We start from the raw sequence: 15,909 nt of genomic DNA, 5'->3' as shown, positions 1-15,909 counted from the left end.
AATATTCGAAACTAATTTTACATGAAAAATCAGATTACGTACAAAGGTACGTAAAGCATTCAAGAAAAAAGTAATGTTCAATATATTTGTAAAATAAACTAAATTTTATGTAACCACACAGCGGGTAACTAATCATGAAATATTTCTACTGAAATAAATAATAATAATCTACTTCACGACTTCTTTATTATAAATTAAGACACTTCCTTTGATAACGATTATTTGCCGAACAGCTATTATTGGATTGTGCTCACAGTATGACACATCGGATGTTACAAATGAGAAATGCATAGTGTCATGACGTGTATAGGCGTTGTACCGTTGTTAGAGGAAACAAATGATGAAATATCTTGCATCTCTTTCAATACGGATTTTTACAATAAATACTAAATATGTTCGCACTGTGACACAAGTAGACGGAGAACATATTATTTTAATCCAAAATATGACTTCTATAAACATTGTGTCGTATTCCGTTTTACGGTACAGGACGTCAATTGACGTTCTGTCATATCACATTTCACAGAACACAACGTTTATAGACGTCATGTCTACAAATGAGTTAACATCGCTGAATGATAATCGAGCATTCATTCTGTGAAATTTAAATCAATACCTATTATTATAAAAAAACAATTTAAAAGAAATAACCATCTTCTTTCGATTTTGGAATAGTTTAATAATTATTTTATTGAATCATTGTTCGGAATTACGTATGATGACATCTTCATCCAAAAAAGTGTTGAAGTGGTATGACGAAATGATGTTAACGGACTAACAAATTCACTATCGATTGAACATAAACTGAAATGTGTGAACATTCCTATCAATTTCTTTTTCGACATTCAACATTCGGAAAGATGAGCAACATCGACATATTATAAGAAAGCGACATTAGACATGACATTATGACAACAGTTCAATAATGAAGGGTGATAAATGTTGGAGAGTATAGAAAAAGACAAATAAATTTTTATTTTTTTATAATTGTATTAAATCTTTCTATCTTTGGATCCAAAATATTTAACATAAGATTCTTAATAAAACGTTTCTAGTATTTTTTAATGTAATACAAAATTGCTAAACCTAATATAAGCTTATAAAATTAACGTATTTGAGTGAATTTTAACAATAAAAATTTTATTTACTTTCAACAAAGTAGAAAATATCCATATGATATTTAACATAATATCAACTAAAAAAATATACATACAAATGAAAAATGCTTTCGCTCAAAACTGAGAATGATTTTTGTAATTTACATACATATGTAGTTGCATAAAAATTATAACATTAAAAATCTGTTAAAACAGCTGAAAATAGCCCGCTTTCGGTGTTGTTTTCTTTTTTGGTCCTATTAGGTTACATTACTATACAATTTAACCTTGAACAACTGCAGTTGTCATAACATCAGTCTTCTAGTATGCAGAATTTTTTTTTTCCGACCATGTCCGATCCTAATAGGATCATATGGGAGAAATTATGTGTGTATATTGTTATGGTTACTATCATGCAGTGGCGAAGGGTGGAGGTAGGCTGTTAAGATTCGCTATAAATAGTGCACACTAAACTTTGTTAGTCATATGTATTTGTTTTTATTGAACTAAGACTACAATTTACAGATGGTGTTAGTTAGTTTTTAAAAATCAATTAAACCCTGCCTAAACGAAACCATAATAGTTTTGGTCTAATTTGGGCGATACGACAAAATTGTGCACACTTTTTCATTCATAGTTATTTGTTTTCGTTGGATTAAAAATACATATTACACATATTGTTGGTTCATTTTTTTATTTCATTATGCCCTGCCTAAACCAAACTATAATAAATAAAAAATATTATTCTATCTATAAAACATTCAAAGTTATGTATGATTTAATTGGATATTTTTAGATATTTTATGGATAGACATGTATTTTTTGACTATTATCTATTATGGCTTGGTTTCTTAGGGTTTAATTGAATTTTAAAAACTTACCAACACTTTCTGTAAATTGTAGTCTTATTTCAATGAAAACAAATATGTATGTCTGAAAAAGTTTAATGTGCACTATTTATGGCGGATCTTAACAGCCTACCTCCACCCTTCGCCACTGCTATCATGACTAGTATGTACATGAATTCAGATCGGTGCCCCTCCAATTATTTCTAATTTTCTGTCAAAACTATAAAACTCATGATGACATATTATTATATCTGTGGGCGATATGTCTAAAAAATCGAAAATGGGTTAAAGATGGCAAATGAACTGTAATACACATATTATGCACAATGAGAAAAAAGATAAGTCAAATCAACACCTTTAAATTAAGTACTACTAAATTCCATACAGAAACATTGAAGTTCCCATACAAAATGGTCTGAAAATTAATCATCTTTTGGCTGTCCTGAAAAGTAGCGATTTAAGACAAAACGTCTTCTTCTTTTCGCAAACAGATTTAGGTTGAAAATTTTTTTCTCTGGCTTTGTGCCTTAAGAAAACAATTATTATACAACTTGATCATCAGACATAATTTATTTATAACTTCTACATCTGAAACGTTTACTGACTGACTACTACCGAAAACCAATATAATACATCGTTAATAAACGGCTAATATCAAACTGTTGCCAAACCTTTTTAAAAACATATTTCTGGAATAAAAAGAGTTGGTTTTCTTTTCAAATCCCATTGAATTATATGGCAAGTATAAATAATTCACAAGATCTTAGTGCCACAATATAGTGATACATATTGGCAATGAAATTTGAAAAAAGACACTGGACAGTAATTATATTTTTGTTAAATTTTGACTATAGAGTCATTTTTAAGCCGGCGTCCAGTCGTACAACTGCTCCATTGATATAAGTGTTCTCTACTAAACTGGTAACCATATTTGCGAATTCAGAAGGATGTCCAAACCTACATGGGAATGCTGTCGACTTGCTGAGGAAAGCCCGAACCTTCTCAGGGAGATACGCCAGGATTGGAGTATCAAATAAACCTGAAAATAAAATATAAACATGACACAATATTTGAAGGCTAGAAACTTTCGTTAGGTTGAATTATATATATGCAATTATTACATAAAGGCGTTTTTTTGAGAACTTGAAATTGTAAAAAATAACACAAATAAATATTTTTTTATTCAAGATTACATAGCATTAACATTTGAAAATGATTTCAAGCATATGGCCACTGCGGTTGTTCTTGACGAAGCGCATTCTGGGAATCCAATTTTGGACCACTTTTTCGAGTACTGCTGGCCGTATACCATACCATACCATACCATACCCCACAGGATATTATCCAGGTATCAAATCGCACGACCTTGGAGGCCAATTGACAGATCTATTTCTCGAAATCAGAAATTTACTTATCACCAAATTTTGATTTCAATAAGTCGATGGTTGAGGTCGCCATATGGCACGTAGTGCCGTCCTGTTAAAACCACATCTTGTCCGGATTATAAATCGCAACGGTGCATTTTTGTGAATAATGGAGTCTGTAGGATCTCTTCTGGATTAGTCTCACTCCATATGCGGCAATTTTTCAAATTAATAAATCCGTTAAGCCAAAAATGAACCTCATCGCTAAAAAAACAACATCTATAAGTAGCGCGAATCGACGACAAACTAATTTTGGATACTTTGGTAGCGTTGTTCAAGTGTGACTCCACTCATGGGTTTGACAGTTAACCCTTTCATAAGTTCTATCTAAGAAAAGAAAAAAACACCCGTTACAAGTCCAAGCCATGGGAGTGTGCATAACCAAAATGGCAATTCCTTTAGTCAAAGTATTATATACCAATAATTATTATATTGATAAAAATTTTACATGGAAATAGTGAAATAAAGTGAGTTGCCCTCGCTAAGTTTTAGCTGTTGGGTCGATTGCCATATGCGAAATATTTTCAACAATGAAATTTTTTTTGAGATAAATAGCATACAATACATTATAGATGTACAAACATCATTATTATATAAACCTTTTGTGTTACAGCGGGTCGAAAGTAATAGCTTCTCCGTATTCAGATTCTTTTTCCTGGTCCTTAATCAAATTATTGAAGATGAAAACAATAATTTCAGTGATGCTGATATACACAGATTTAACATCAGACATTTAGAAAAAGTAATATTATATCAGTCTATTCACAAAGGAGATATCTTTAAATTTAATTGGGTAGGTACATTTTGTTTTTAAGTAGGTAAATAATAAAAAGACATGTCAAGGCAGATTATTCATTATTATAGATATTGATAAATACCAACATAAATCATCAGGTGATAGAAATTTGGAACTAAGCACATTCAGTATAAGAATAAACTGAATGATATTCTGTGCCAAATGCATGTAGCACTCTCACCGTGGTCAATTTATACTGGTAGATTATAGTCTTTAAATGAAATTTATGTAAAAGTTTTAAAGAAATTTACAATATTGCAAACATCATTCTCAAGTCTGATTATTTATTCAAGTTATATGGCATCAATATTATCTTTCATGAACTCAATAGTGTGTAAAAAAAAATACTAAAATAAGAGTGTCTTACCGGGCGCTATGCAATTTACTCTGATTCCTTGTGTGGCCAAGTCTCGAGCCAAAGGCATTGTCATGCCAGCAACAGCGGCTTTGGATGCGGCATACGCGACTTGGCCGATTTGACCGTCAAATGCTGAGATGCAAGAAGTGTTTATTATAACACCACGCTGCCCATCTGCATCAGGTTCATTTTGACCGATCAAACCTGCAGCCAAACGGATTACATTAAAGGTTCCAAGGGTATTGACCTGCGAGATACAATGTAATCAATGTACATGGGCATATGCGGCTATCGATTCCAATATCAGTTACCTCCATAAAACACACACACTGCATACTAGTAAATATTAAGAAAAATCGAATATTGATATAATATTAAAATTATTAGAAAGCCACATTTAAAGTTGATCAAAAAATAAATGTAATATGGCGATTCATGATTATAACCAACATTTCAATCAACCTCTAGTTTAATACTATTTTACCACTAAAAGGAGCTGGATTTGACAGTTCATGAACTTACACACAATGGAAAACTAATTAAGAAAAGCATACCCATGAGAAATATGTATTTGAAAAATATATGTACCAGGAAAGGGAGATGATAATAAGTATACGCACTTACTAGAAACCGACAAGTTTAACGTGAGGCTCCGCTGCATAGCTGTCGTGTTGTAGTGGAGCCTCATGTTAAACTTGTCGGTCTCTACTACATATTAGGATAGAAGACATTATCAAGAGAAAAATATATAAAATTAAAGCCTGAAAGCTGATTCAAGGAACTTTCAATAATTAACACTACGGCATATTAAAAATAAAAAATTATTTTCACTTCGGGGATTTAGGATCCGGGTTTGAGATAAACGCAAATAAAGATTTTGCTATGAAATTCATAAAATAAAGCACATTTTACTCAACTATATCTTGTAAACGGATATAATATCTATAACATATATCTTTGTGTCACCAGTAAATATGATTACGGCATTATCGAAACCATTTTTGTAGTTAGGCCTCTGTGATCCTAAAATACCGACTATAAGCTATGCTATAGATATTATTAAAAATGATAAAATCGTAATCGAATGGACAATTCGCTCAGTGAATAGATAACCGCTGAACAAATGCAATGAAACCGTGCTACACAAGACCCATTGAATAACCGTATGACCAAGTTGGCAATGATGACTTTATAGAATTGAACAATTTTGAACTTCAATAAGACTTTTTTCCACCAGTCGTTACTATGTAAGGTAAATAATAATATTAAAGATAATTACCATGAGGACTTTTTCAAAATCTTCTAGCCTATGACATGTGTTTTTATTGAAATTATATGTTTGGAAAGCTATCGCAATTCCTGCACAATTTACAACCGTGTTCAATTTTCCATACTTTTCTTTTGTAAGCTTAATTACGCCTTCGATGTCATTCTCAAGGCGTACCTGAAATTATAAAAGAATTTCAACATAATTATGAATAAATGTTGCAATGAAAATGAATAAATTATTAACCGATAGTAATGTACCCAAACAATCGATATGCAAAATAAGGGATTGGAGAGGAAGATAGACTAGAAAATAATAAAATTCTCATATTGTTCAAGCAAGGCTAAAATGTATGCAAAATTAAAAAACATTTCATCACTCTAGTTTCAACGTGTTGTAGCTACGATTTATTAATTTTGGGTTAATCGAATCTGAAGATTGAATCCAAATACATGCGATGTTGTTATATACTGCAGAAAATAATTGTGGGTAACAAGACTGACTAGTTGCGAAATGATTTGAAATCCACCTGTGGCCAAAACGCACTACCATCAAACACAATATACAGTCGAACTCAGTTATTACAATCACGGATATAGTGAGATCTCGGATGTAATGAGGAAACATTCGTTGCCTTTTTGTTTATGATTTTTGCCATACATTTATTCACTTTTATAACGAGCTCATTATCGGGTATACCGAGCTAAAACATCGTCAAAAATTTTCTTAAAACTGTAATTGTGTCGATCGTTTAAAAACATTTCGACCCTAAGCAATAAAATTCGACCGGTCAGGATGCCGCCGGGATCGCATTACATTTATGACACTAGTTAAGTGTCTAAGTACCTACTTAATTGGTGTTTTCGCCGACAATGTTGAAAAAGTATTAACGGATATGGTTGAAATTCCATATAAAAAATCCAAGGTTTGTGAAGTCAGTAGGTACCTACCAGCGTTCATTACAATAAACAACTTCTTTTGTAGTTTATGAATGCCATGCTTGTTTCGGGGAAAAATCCTAATTGTGTGTTTTTGTTTGAATTGCGACTTTTTGGGTTATGTGACCGCTCATTTAAAAATACCTATTCTCTGATATCACGAGTAACGCTTATAACGAGCAAATTCAGTCGGTCCCGTCTTCCTCGTAATAACTAAGTTTGACTCTAATATGGTTTCAAAAAATTTAATTTTTCGTGTAGAACAGAACGCTGGAACAAAATATAATCATTGAAATGTTTTTTTTCAAGTAAAAGCATAGAGTTTTAAAGTCATGTTTTTGTAATATTGCTATTGAAGTCAACAACCGATCGAGATAGTGGAGAGTCGTCATAAAGGGCAGGTATGATGCATACTTTGAACAGGTTATATTATGTAAAACGAACTATAATCTTTTACAACATCATGCATAGTTAATAAGTTTTCTGGGTGATTCCGAATGAATTCCGTTGCCAATCTTCAACGAAAAGCATACCGCAAGAAAGGGGTACCTGCAGGTATCTGTCATTCGGGTAATAGAATGTGATACAAACCAAGATGGCATAATGGCCAAGAATTACACTTATTAATTCTTGCATTATAAATCATAATACATCCAACACCCTACATAATATTGAATCAAAAACTATAACATTTAAAATTTTGTATCTAATTTAGTGATGATAATATAATGATAGCTTACATCAGCAGGTGCAAAAATAACATTGCTCCCTATCTCTTCGGCCACTGCTTTCCCATTGGAGTCCGGTAAATCGCATAATACAACCTTGCCTCCCTGCTGAACCAACCTTTCAACAGTTGCTTTTCCCAGACCAGAGGCTCCTCCGGTGACTAAACTAATCAAGCACTAGAATAAAATATATACACATCGTTAAATTCTAGCATTAATCGACATTTCCATTCATAACGAATACATTATTTGCACTCAATTACTCACCTTTGACATGGCGTTGGTAATATCAGATTATTTGACTTTTGAATAACCTAAAAATGTCCCGGCAACCGGGCAACTTGTATTAAATATGGCCAATGAAATAATATTTACATGCCAGGCAAATTTAATTACACGCAATATTGACAATTTTAAATATTGCTACTGCAATATTTATAATAATTTTATTCATTGCATGGAATAAAATAATTTGATTACTATTTTGAATTATATATTTATATTGTAGGTAGGTATGACATTTTAATAATTAAGCCTCAATTACATTGAGCTTCTTTACGAGATGTTTTTGGCGAATTTACAATCCGCCTGTAAAGTCGCCCAGTGTAATCATCTAACAAGCTAACAAGCAGGTTGTAAACACTCTACCGAGAAAAGTTGAAAGCCGGTCAACTTTACACGCTACACGCCGGCGTGTGGGCCTACTGCGTCTGCGCAGTAGAGCGCAGTAGAGCGCAGTAGCAACCTCTCGGTAAAAAAACGAACTACGTTCTGTCAAAATAGTCGCTGGCTTGTGGCTTCTCAGCGAATGGAAAGTTTTGTGTGTAATCATCAAATCGCAGTAGCTGAATCGCCCGCTTTTAAATTCGCCAACAAACAGCTCGTAAAGAAGATCAATGTAATTGACGCTTACCGCGTAATTGTGAATTGAAAATTCGGTACACACACGCGTCAGTCAGGTCTGAGTTAATACGTTTCGCACGAGTATCCGATTGTAATGAGGTTATGTTTTTTCTTTACATTTAGATGAATTCCTGAATGCTGCCCAAATCGATGAAGTTTTGGAAGACAGCGATTTTGAAGTTGGTGATGGGTACGATTCGGACGATGGGAACGACTTCTACATTTTACACGTGGAGGCAGAGCAAGAACTGGAACCAGACCAAGAACTGGAACCAGAGCAAGAAGCCGCATCCGAGCCCGACATTTATTCACAACCTTCGACATCGCAGTCCAGGGTTCTTTCCTGGCTCACAAAATCGTAAGTTTACAATGTTCATAATATATAAATTTGTTTCATCTATCATCTAGTCCATGGTTTCCCAAACTATGGGTCGCGACCCACCAGTGGGTCGCGAGCGAATATTGAGTGGGCCCTCGCCACTGTATACATGAATTTAAAAAAATAGAAAGTGATAAATTTGATATTTCATTCAGCTATTTATAATTCCTTAATAATTAATCTATCAGAAAATACGTCACTGAAAAATAGTTTCAATCGTAAACAGTTAACGAAATTCTGGCTCTCAGTTGCTGATAATTATAATTATCCTTGCCTGTTCGATGAAGCTATGAAAGTCCTCCTCCTCTTTACTACCTCATAATATCTATGTGAGGTCTGATTTTCGGCTATGGTTAACATTAAAACTAAATACCGAAATAAATTGGATATATCAAACTCACTGCGATTAAAAGTAACTAAAGTTGAAGTTGATGCTAAAACTGTAATGTAGAAAAATAAGAAACAAATACATCCTTCCCATTGAAATAACTTTGTAAAAAAAACCTTGCAGGTGTAGGTATTTCAGTAATATTTTTTTTTATTTAAGTTGTGTTTCTTATTTCAACAGTCTTTCATTCATATTGGTAACACTTATAAAAAATATTTTTTTATTTCAATTAGAACAAAATAATAAGACAGCATTAAGTAGTTCCACGACTCGCCACTAGGGAATCTGAGCATTACCAATATTTATGCCCTCTTTTCTCTAAGACAGTTAAGAGGTGGGTCCCAAGATTGGAAATTTTTGTTAGATGGGTCGGAGCCCAGTAAACTTTGGGAACCACTGATCTAGTGACAAGTCATGTAATAGTTTCTCTTTCATTACATGCTTTTTCAAAAGAATCAATATATGAATTAATTACTTGTAAAAACATAGTTTTGCTTGTGGTCTGAAGAGTTGACGAATGGAATATTAAACTGAATACCTACATTGTTTCATAATTAAATTTTTCTATTGTTTCAGTATGCCGAGTGTTGGACCACAGCTGGACGAAGACCTGGTCACTGTGGGGCATGCCGTCGATAATGTGCTGGAGACCTTTTACGACTACTTCAGCGTTAGCCTATTTTCTGCGATGGCAGATGAAACGAACCTATATTCTGCCCAAAAAAGGGATTTATTGAAATTGTGGAAGTTAAGCCCGTTTTTAAACGAGGTCTTGAAACAATGCCACACATTGCCCAGACCTGCTCATAACTCCATCGATGAACAGATGATACCGTTCACTGGCCGCTGTGAACACAGGCAATTTGTGCCTAACAAGCCCAATCCGGTTGGGCTTAAAAAAATTGTTCTAGCGGCCAGAGATGGATTAGTTTTAGACTTCCACAATTATGTTGGAAAAGGAACGGTATCAGATGGAGATGGGAATGGGACGGTTTGGCACCGCAAACTGGCCTCCGGCGATTGGTCTCCGGTAATTGGCCACCGGTACAATCGGACGCCGGCCCAATTGGACGCCGACCCAATTTGACGCCGACCCAATTGGCCTCCGGGAGGATTGGACGCCGCACAGTTGAATTAAATGCGCAAAGGAATAGACGTACGTTACGATTTGTTGGAGTTAATAAGCAAGTCAGTTTAATATGCTTCTATCTTCTCAGTAGTTGTACCTTATAGATTTCGCGCTTGACACATTTTTAATATAGATTGAGAATAATTATTATGCCTTATGATGTTTATTAAAAGAAAATAATTCTTCCCTCGTTAAAACTTAAAGATGTGCATGTGCCAATGACCAAGGAACCGTCTGAAGTAACAGAATTGGCGATGTAATAAAAAAGTTAAAAATTGACAAAGATATGCCCAGAGGAGATTGGGATGAGAAGGTTCGACAGGACGACAAAGTCTGTGTTGTTAAGTGGAAAGACAGTCAGTCTTATTGCTTTCCACTGCGGTCGGCAGTAGCCCTGTTGGCACCTGCACGAGGTGGTCGAAAGAGGGCAAAAGGAGGATTAATGTCACTCAGCCGGCTATTGTAAACCATTACAATAAGTCAATGGGTGGCATTGATCTTTGCGATCAGATGATCGTATATTATCGAACGTCAATGCGAATCTGCAAGTGGCCGGTAAGGGTTTTTAACCATCTCGTAGACTTGGCGGTGGTAACTTGTTGGCTCATGTATATGAGAAATTGTCGACAGGATAATGTCCCCCGAAGGGACACTATGGGCCTGTTATCATACCGAATTCGGTTAGCGAAAGCTATGATTCGGTATGAAGGTCACGTAGCCAGCATTTTAACACCGCCAACACGTGGTCTACCAAGACATATTGTGCCAAACCAGCCAGCGTCATCATCGCTGGATGATTCTCAAGGACCACCTCGCAAACAGAAGAAGGTTATCCCGGCACCGATCCCTGAAGTCCGCTTGGACACAGTCGGGCACCTTCCTCGCTTCCAGGATGACAAATCGGCATCAAAGTGCAGATATTATCCTGGATGCAAGTCGCGAACCAGGTACATATGCATTAAATGCAATATGTACCTGTGTACTAAATTCTGCTTTGAGTTGTATCACACTGTAGGATACAGCTCAAAGCAGTTTTCTATTATTTTTATTGTTAATTTGTAATTAATTTAAGTGTAAATAAATTTAATTACCTAAGCTATTTTTATTGTATTGTATTGTTTTCTTCATTTTAATTGTATTATTTTCTAATAAAAATGTCTTAATTCTTATCAATGTTTACTTTTCTGTATTATTTTCATGAATGTAGTATAACTATGTTTTATCTGTATAGTGACCTGGGTTACACATATGTGCACGTAGTATATTTTACTTAGTTTAAAATTTAAAAATCTAAAAAAAATTTTTTTGTTGTTTTGATATTCCTTTTACATAAAATCATTAAAAAAAAATTCTGATGGCTGGTTCTTCCTCGGGTCTCAAGAGGATAATATGGGGAGTATTATTTTTTGTCGGACAATTTGAGCATAGATAACGTAAATTTTGAGTCACTTTGCACTTAGTGTTGCAACACTGTGCCTTACGTCACGTCGTAACAATTCGAGGTTATGGCTATGTCCGAGTGATTTGATTTTTAAAAATTCGATTGCGCAGCTAATAAAACGTAACAATTCATGTGATGTAATTCAGTATTCTCCATCGTAATTAGTGACCTCTCGTTATGGCGAAGTATATAGCTCAAATAATTGTCCTGGGAACACAGGTCGTCGGAAGGGCTTTCGCCAGAGCTCTGAAGCAAGAAATCGCTGCTTCTCAAGAAGCAGCGAGACGAGGAGGCGGCGGTAAAGAAGGTGCAAAGAGGGCAGCCGCAAATGCAGCCACAGGTCTGACATTAGAGGAAGCGCAACAAATTTTAAATGTTTCCAACATGGACAAGGAAGACATCGTGAAGAATTACGAATATCTGTTTGGTGCGAATGATAAGTCAAAGGGCGGCTCGTTTTACTTACAATCCAAAGTAGTTCGAGCTAAGGAAAGACTAGACCAGGAACTCAAAGATTCAGAAACGTCTACAAATAAGCCTCCCAGTGACCCATCGTAATGATAATAAACCATAGGCTCCAAGTATTGTGTTAACGAAATAAATTGTTAAATTTCCCGTTGATCAACTAATTTTATTTGCGTGAAATAGTAGACAAATTTATTTCCCTAGTTTTAAGTTAAACTGTAAATATTCTAAAATTATTTTTTATTTAATATAGAAGTTTCATTACACGGGTGTTTCAATTATTTTCAAAATATACTTGGGTGACAAATGTTAATAAATCAAAACCATTACACATTTAACTTTATTTAATCACGATAGTACGAATACATGGTTTTAATATAATATGGACTAGGTAAATATCAGTCTCAAACTGTGATAAATAAAATACCACAAAATTATTACAAAATCACATAAAAAATTGTAAAATCCATACAAATAGCAGCCTTCTTCTTTTACATGTGGATATCATTACAACGATTACAATTTTTGTAAATGAATACAAAATACACTTACATTGTCGAAAGCTACACAACTGCGAATTGCTCATTTACGAGTATGGTAGAATTTGAGATCTACACTGCGACCGTCTTAATAGTATGACCCCGCCATAATATGCATTATTTGATCAGCACCAAGTGCAGAGCATAGTGATTTTTTATCTCCGCAAAACATTAGGGCGGAAACATACTGTTACAGCGGTCACACATTAATGGCATGCAGAATACATGTCCTAATGGTATGGCTAAGATTATATACAAAAATATTTCAGTTGGCAAGATAAAAATATAATGGTCAAACAGAATTCAATCCTATTTTTGCCTAAATACTTGATTATAAATATAAGTTAAACATTTTGTATTTTTACATTCCCAAATTAATTTTAGGCATCTAAATTAGCATCTAAGATATGATTCCATGGACAAAAATTGACAACTAAAGTCACTTAGTTTTCACAGGTGAATTATCAATTAATGTAATTACATATTATTATGGACTCCTTGTTTATTGTAAAACCTATATTCTATTTTTCGTAATGTTACCTAAAATGTAGGTACAACAAACATTAATACTTTTACCAGATTTATGTTTGAAATATATACCTATCTGCATTAATTCGTCTCAACATGAAAATATCCCTTTTATTCAAACATCTTGATTATTATGCCAAACCGAAAGGATATTTTTTCAACAAAAATCAATAATTTTTATTAGTTAATAATTTTTTTGAAAAACATTGCAGACCTATGAATAAATGGTATATTAACTGTTCATAGGTTTTCACGATACAATATAAAAGAAACTAAATATCCCAGTCCATGAATAGCATTATGAAGTGAGATTCTGGATGAACAAGAATTTCATGTGAGATAGATATTCCATATGAATAATTATGTATAGATAATATAATAATGATTAATGTAACATTGAAAAATAATACAGCATATAACTACATACAACTAGATTGCTGTTAAGTATAATATGGATAAGCAGTGAAATAACATTAAATAAAAGTATATTAAATAAAGTGTTTTTGGAATGATTCCAAAATACTTTTTAATTTGTATCTGAGCAAGCCTTGAACTGTAACATTACAAGGCACAGAAGCGCTATAAGCAATTAAGCGCTTAGTAGGCTCATAAAATTAATCTAATATATTTTCTATTATCCTTATCTCAATAATGAGAATAATTTTATAAAGTAATGTTAATAAACATTCATTGCGCAAGATTCCAGCAGCCAAAGGTGCAAGAGGAGATACAACCTAAACGATGGCCCCGTCTTTCATACAAAAGTATAAAATGTTTTCAAAAATTATATTGAAATATCTTCTGTCGAAGAATGCCCTCTCATATCTGTGTTTTCAACAACTTTCAGATCAGTCAAAATGACTACCTCATATGGACTACAATCAGACAAATGCAGAAGGCTGCAAAACCAACCATAAAAACCCTTTTCCCAGTCACATACCTCTTTCCACCAACTGGACCCGCAAAATGTCAATTGTACTATACCTGCATATATCCCTAAGCCGATAGTAAATGTTATTATCAAAAATGGATACAAAAGTATGACAAAAGGGGACGCGACTACTCTCAGCCATATCTTTTTTCCTTCGCTAATGTACACAAATATGTTGTACCAAGTAATAGTGCCGATATAAAAGGAATAAAAACCAGAGAGCACCATTACTACTGGCATGCACAAAAATGACCAGATCATGATGTGAAGTCCTGTTACAAGACTGCATTTAAACCATTGCTCCGCTTTACTGATTTCTTTTGCAACAATAGCGGCTTCTAATATCTCAAGTTCCTCTCTTGAAATATTGAGTTTAACATCTATATTTTGACCTTTCTTCTTACCCCTCTTTATCGTTCCTGTCATAGTTAAATATCCATCCGCAGGATTGCTCAGCACTGACCTGTCTGGAGATCCAGATGTTTCTGAATCACACTTCAAAGCAGAAATTTCAGTCTCTATATCTTCATTTTGTATGTTGGGTTCCGATACAATATTCACTCTTTTCTTAGATCTCTTGGCACTGTGTTTAGAAAACGGACCTTCAGATAGAAGTCCCATTTCCAGGCTGGTTTCAGACTGCGTTTGAGAGAGGCTGTTAAGAGTAGCAGAATTGCTATCATTTGTATCCTCAATAAGAATTTTACAATTCCGTTGCATTACAATATCATTATTGGAACCTCTGATATCATCATGGCTGGAACAAGCATCCGAAGAATTCTCATATATTGGGGATAGATCGACAATCTCTCGACTACTGTGTAAATTGGTGCTCAGTGGTTGATAGCCATTCTTTTGCAGTGTTTGTGGTCTTTCAATGAGAGTTTGTTTCTCAACCAGAGTAGGGGACAGGTCACACTTTTCATCATCATCGTCGGGTATCATTGGCAGATCCATTATAATGTGGCTCTTAAATCCATTTGTCCGGGCTGGCATATTACCATTGGCTTTGTGATGTTCTAAAACCCCAACAGCTTCAGCCAAACTGTGCATTTTGGCCGAGGTCATATTAGAAGCTCCCTGAAACAGATTTTATATTTATATGATTTAGGTATATATAATTATCTACCCTACAGCTTGTTAGAAAGAGTTTCACTCTTGTCTGAGTAAATATTGAACAGAAAATCAATCCATGAAACGGCATTATAGATAGGTACCTGTATAACAATGATATGGTCAACATGACTGCCAACTGGTCCGGACTTCTTACTAATAGATCGCTTCTTTGGGGCGATTAAAGATGGCTTTTCGGAGATGTCTACTTCTACGGTCATTTTAATACGCAATTGAATGCCAGCAGTCAAAATGTGTCACCTAAAACAATTTAAGAACACACTTAAAAGTCTACTTATCAGTGAATAGTAAATAAACGAATAAGTTGTTTATGTTAACTAAATCAACTTACTAGTATGCAAATGTTTCACCTATGACATTATAAAATATTCTAAACTGGCGCATGACATGTCAATGCTCTTTCCACAGTTTACTTGTATAGCATCCCTGCATTAATGTTTACTCCCTCCATTAAAAAACAAGCCTTCTTAGTCCAGGCAGTATGTAGCAAAAGCTATATTTTAGTCTAGTTGTAATACAAATACATGTAATCTGTCATTAATCGATTTTAACTACTTGCCGGCAATCATGTTCCGTTAATACATACTTCGTAATATATACATATTATTAATACCAG

At 34.2% G+C, this 15,909-nt stretch overlaps 3 protein-coding genes across 3 annotated transcripts; 1 reads left to right on the top strand and 2 right to left on the bottom strand.

The window, feature by feature from the left end:
• Positions 1–983: 983 nt before the first annotated feature.
• scu (hydroxysteroid 17-beta dehydrogenase 10) lies at positions 984–7,767 on the bottom strand. Its single transcript, XM_085956706.1, has 6 exons — positions 7,724–7,767; positions 7,469–7,633; positions 5,803–5,967; positions 4,533–4,770; positions 2,095–2,984; positions 984–1,505 (listed from the first exon to the last, which is right to left on the bottom strand). Exons 1-5 carry the CDS (start codon positions 7,730–7,732, stop codon positions 2,794–2,796), a joined length of 768 nt encoding a protein of 255 aa, XP_085812832.1. The 5' UTR covers positions 7,733–7,767; the 3' UTR covers positions 984–1,505; positions 2,095–2,793.
• A 3,946-nt stretch (positions 7,768–11,713) lies between these two features.
• blp (mitochondrial import inner membrane translocase subunit Tim16) lies at positions 11,714–12,425 on the top strand. The gene has a single exon (XM_085956559.1). The coding sequence runs from the start codon at positions 11,874–11,876 to the stop codon at positions 12,252–12,254; it is 381 nt and encodes a 126-aa protein (XP_085812685.1). The 5' UTR covers positions 11,714–11,873; the 3' UTR covers positions 12,255–12,425.
• A 62-nt stretch (positions 12,426–12,487) lies between these two features.
• LOC147065488 (uncharacterized) lies at positions 12,488–15,877 on the bottom strand. The gene is made up of 3 exons (XM_085956558.1): positions 15,625–15,877; positions 15,377–15,533; positions 12,488–15,239 (listed from the first exon to the last, which is right to left on the bottom strand). Exons 2-3 carry the CDS (start codon positions 15,491–15,493, stop codon positions 14,013–14,015), a joined length of 1,344 nt encoding a protein of 447 aa, XP_085812684.1. The 5' UTR covers positions 15,494–15,533; positions 15,625–15,877; the 3' UTR covers positions 12,488–14,012.
• Positions 15,878–15,909: the final 32 nt, after the last annotated feature.

Source organism: Rhyacophila brunnea, unplaced genomic scaffold (genome assembly GCF_057557595.1).
Source record: "Rhyacophila brunnea isolate RB1 unplaced genomic scaffold, BYU_Rbru_1.0 scaffold_6, whole genome shotgun sequence".
NCBI classification, from domain to species: Eukaryota; Metazoa; Arthropoda; class Insecta; order Trichoptera; family Rhyacophilidae; genus Rhyacophila; species Rhyacophila brunnea.
The sequence above is the reverse complement of the archived record's forward strand: the minus strand, read 5'-3'. Positions and strand labels throughout refer to the sequence as shown.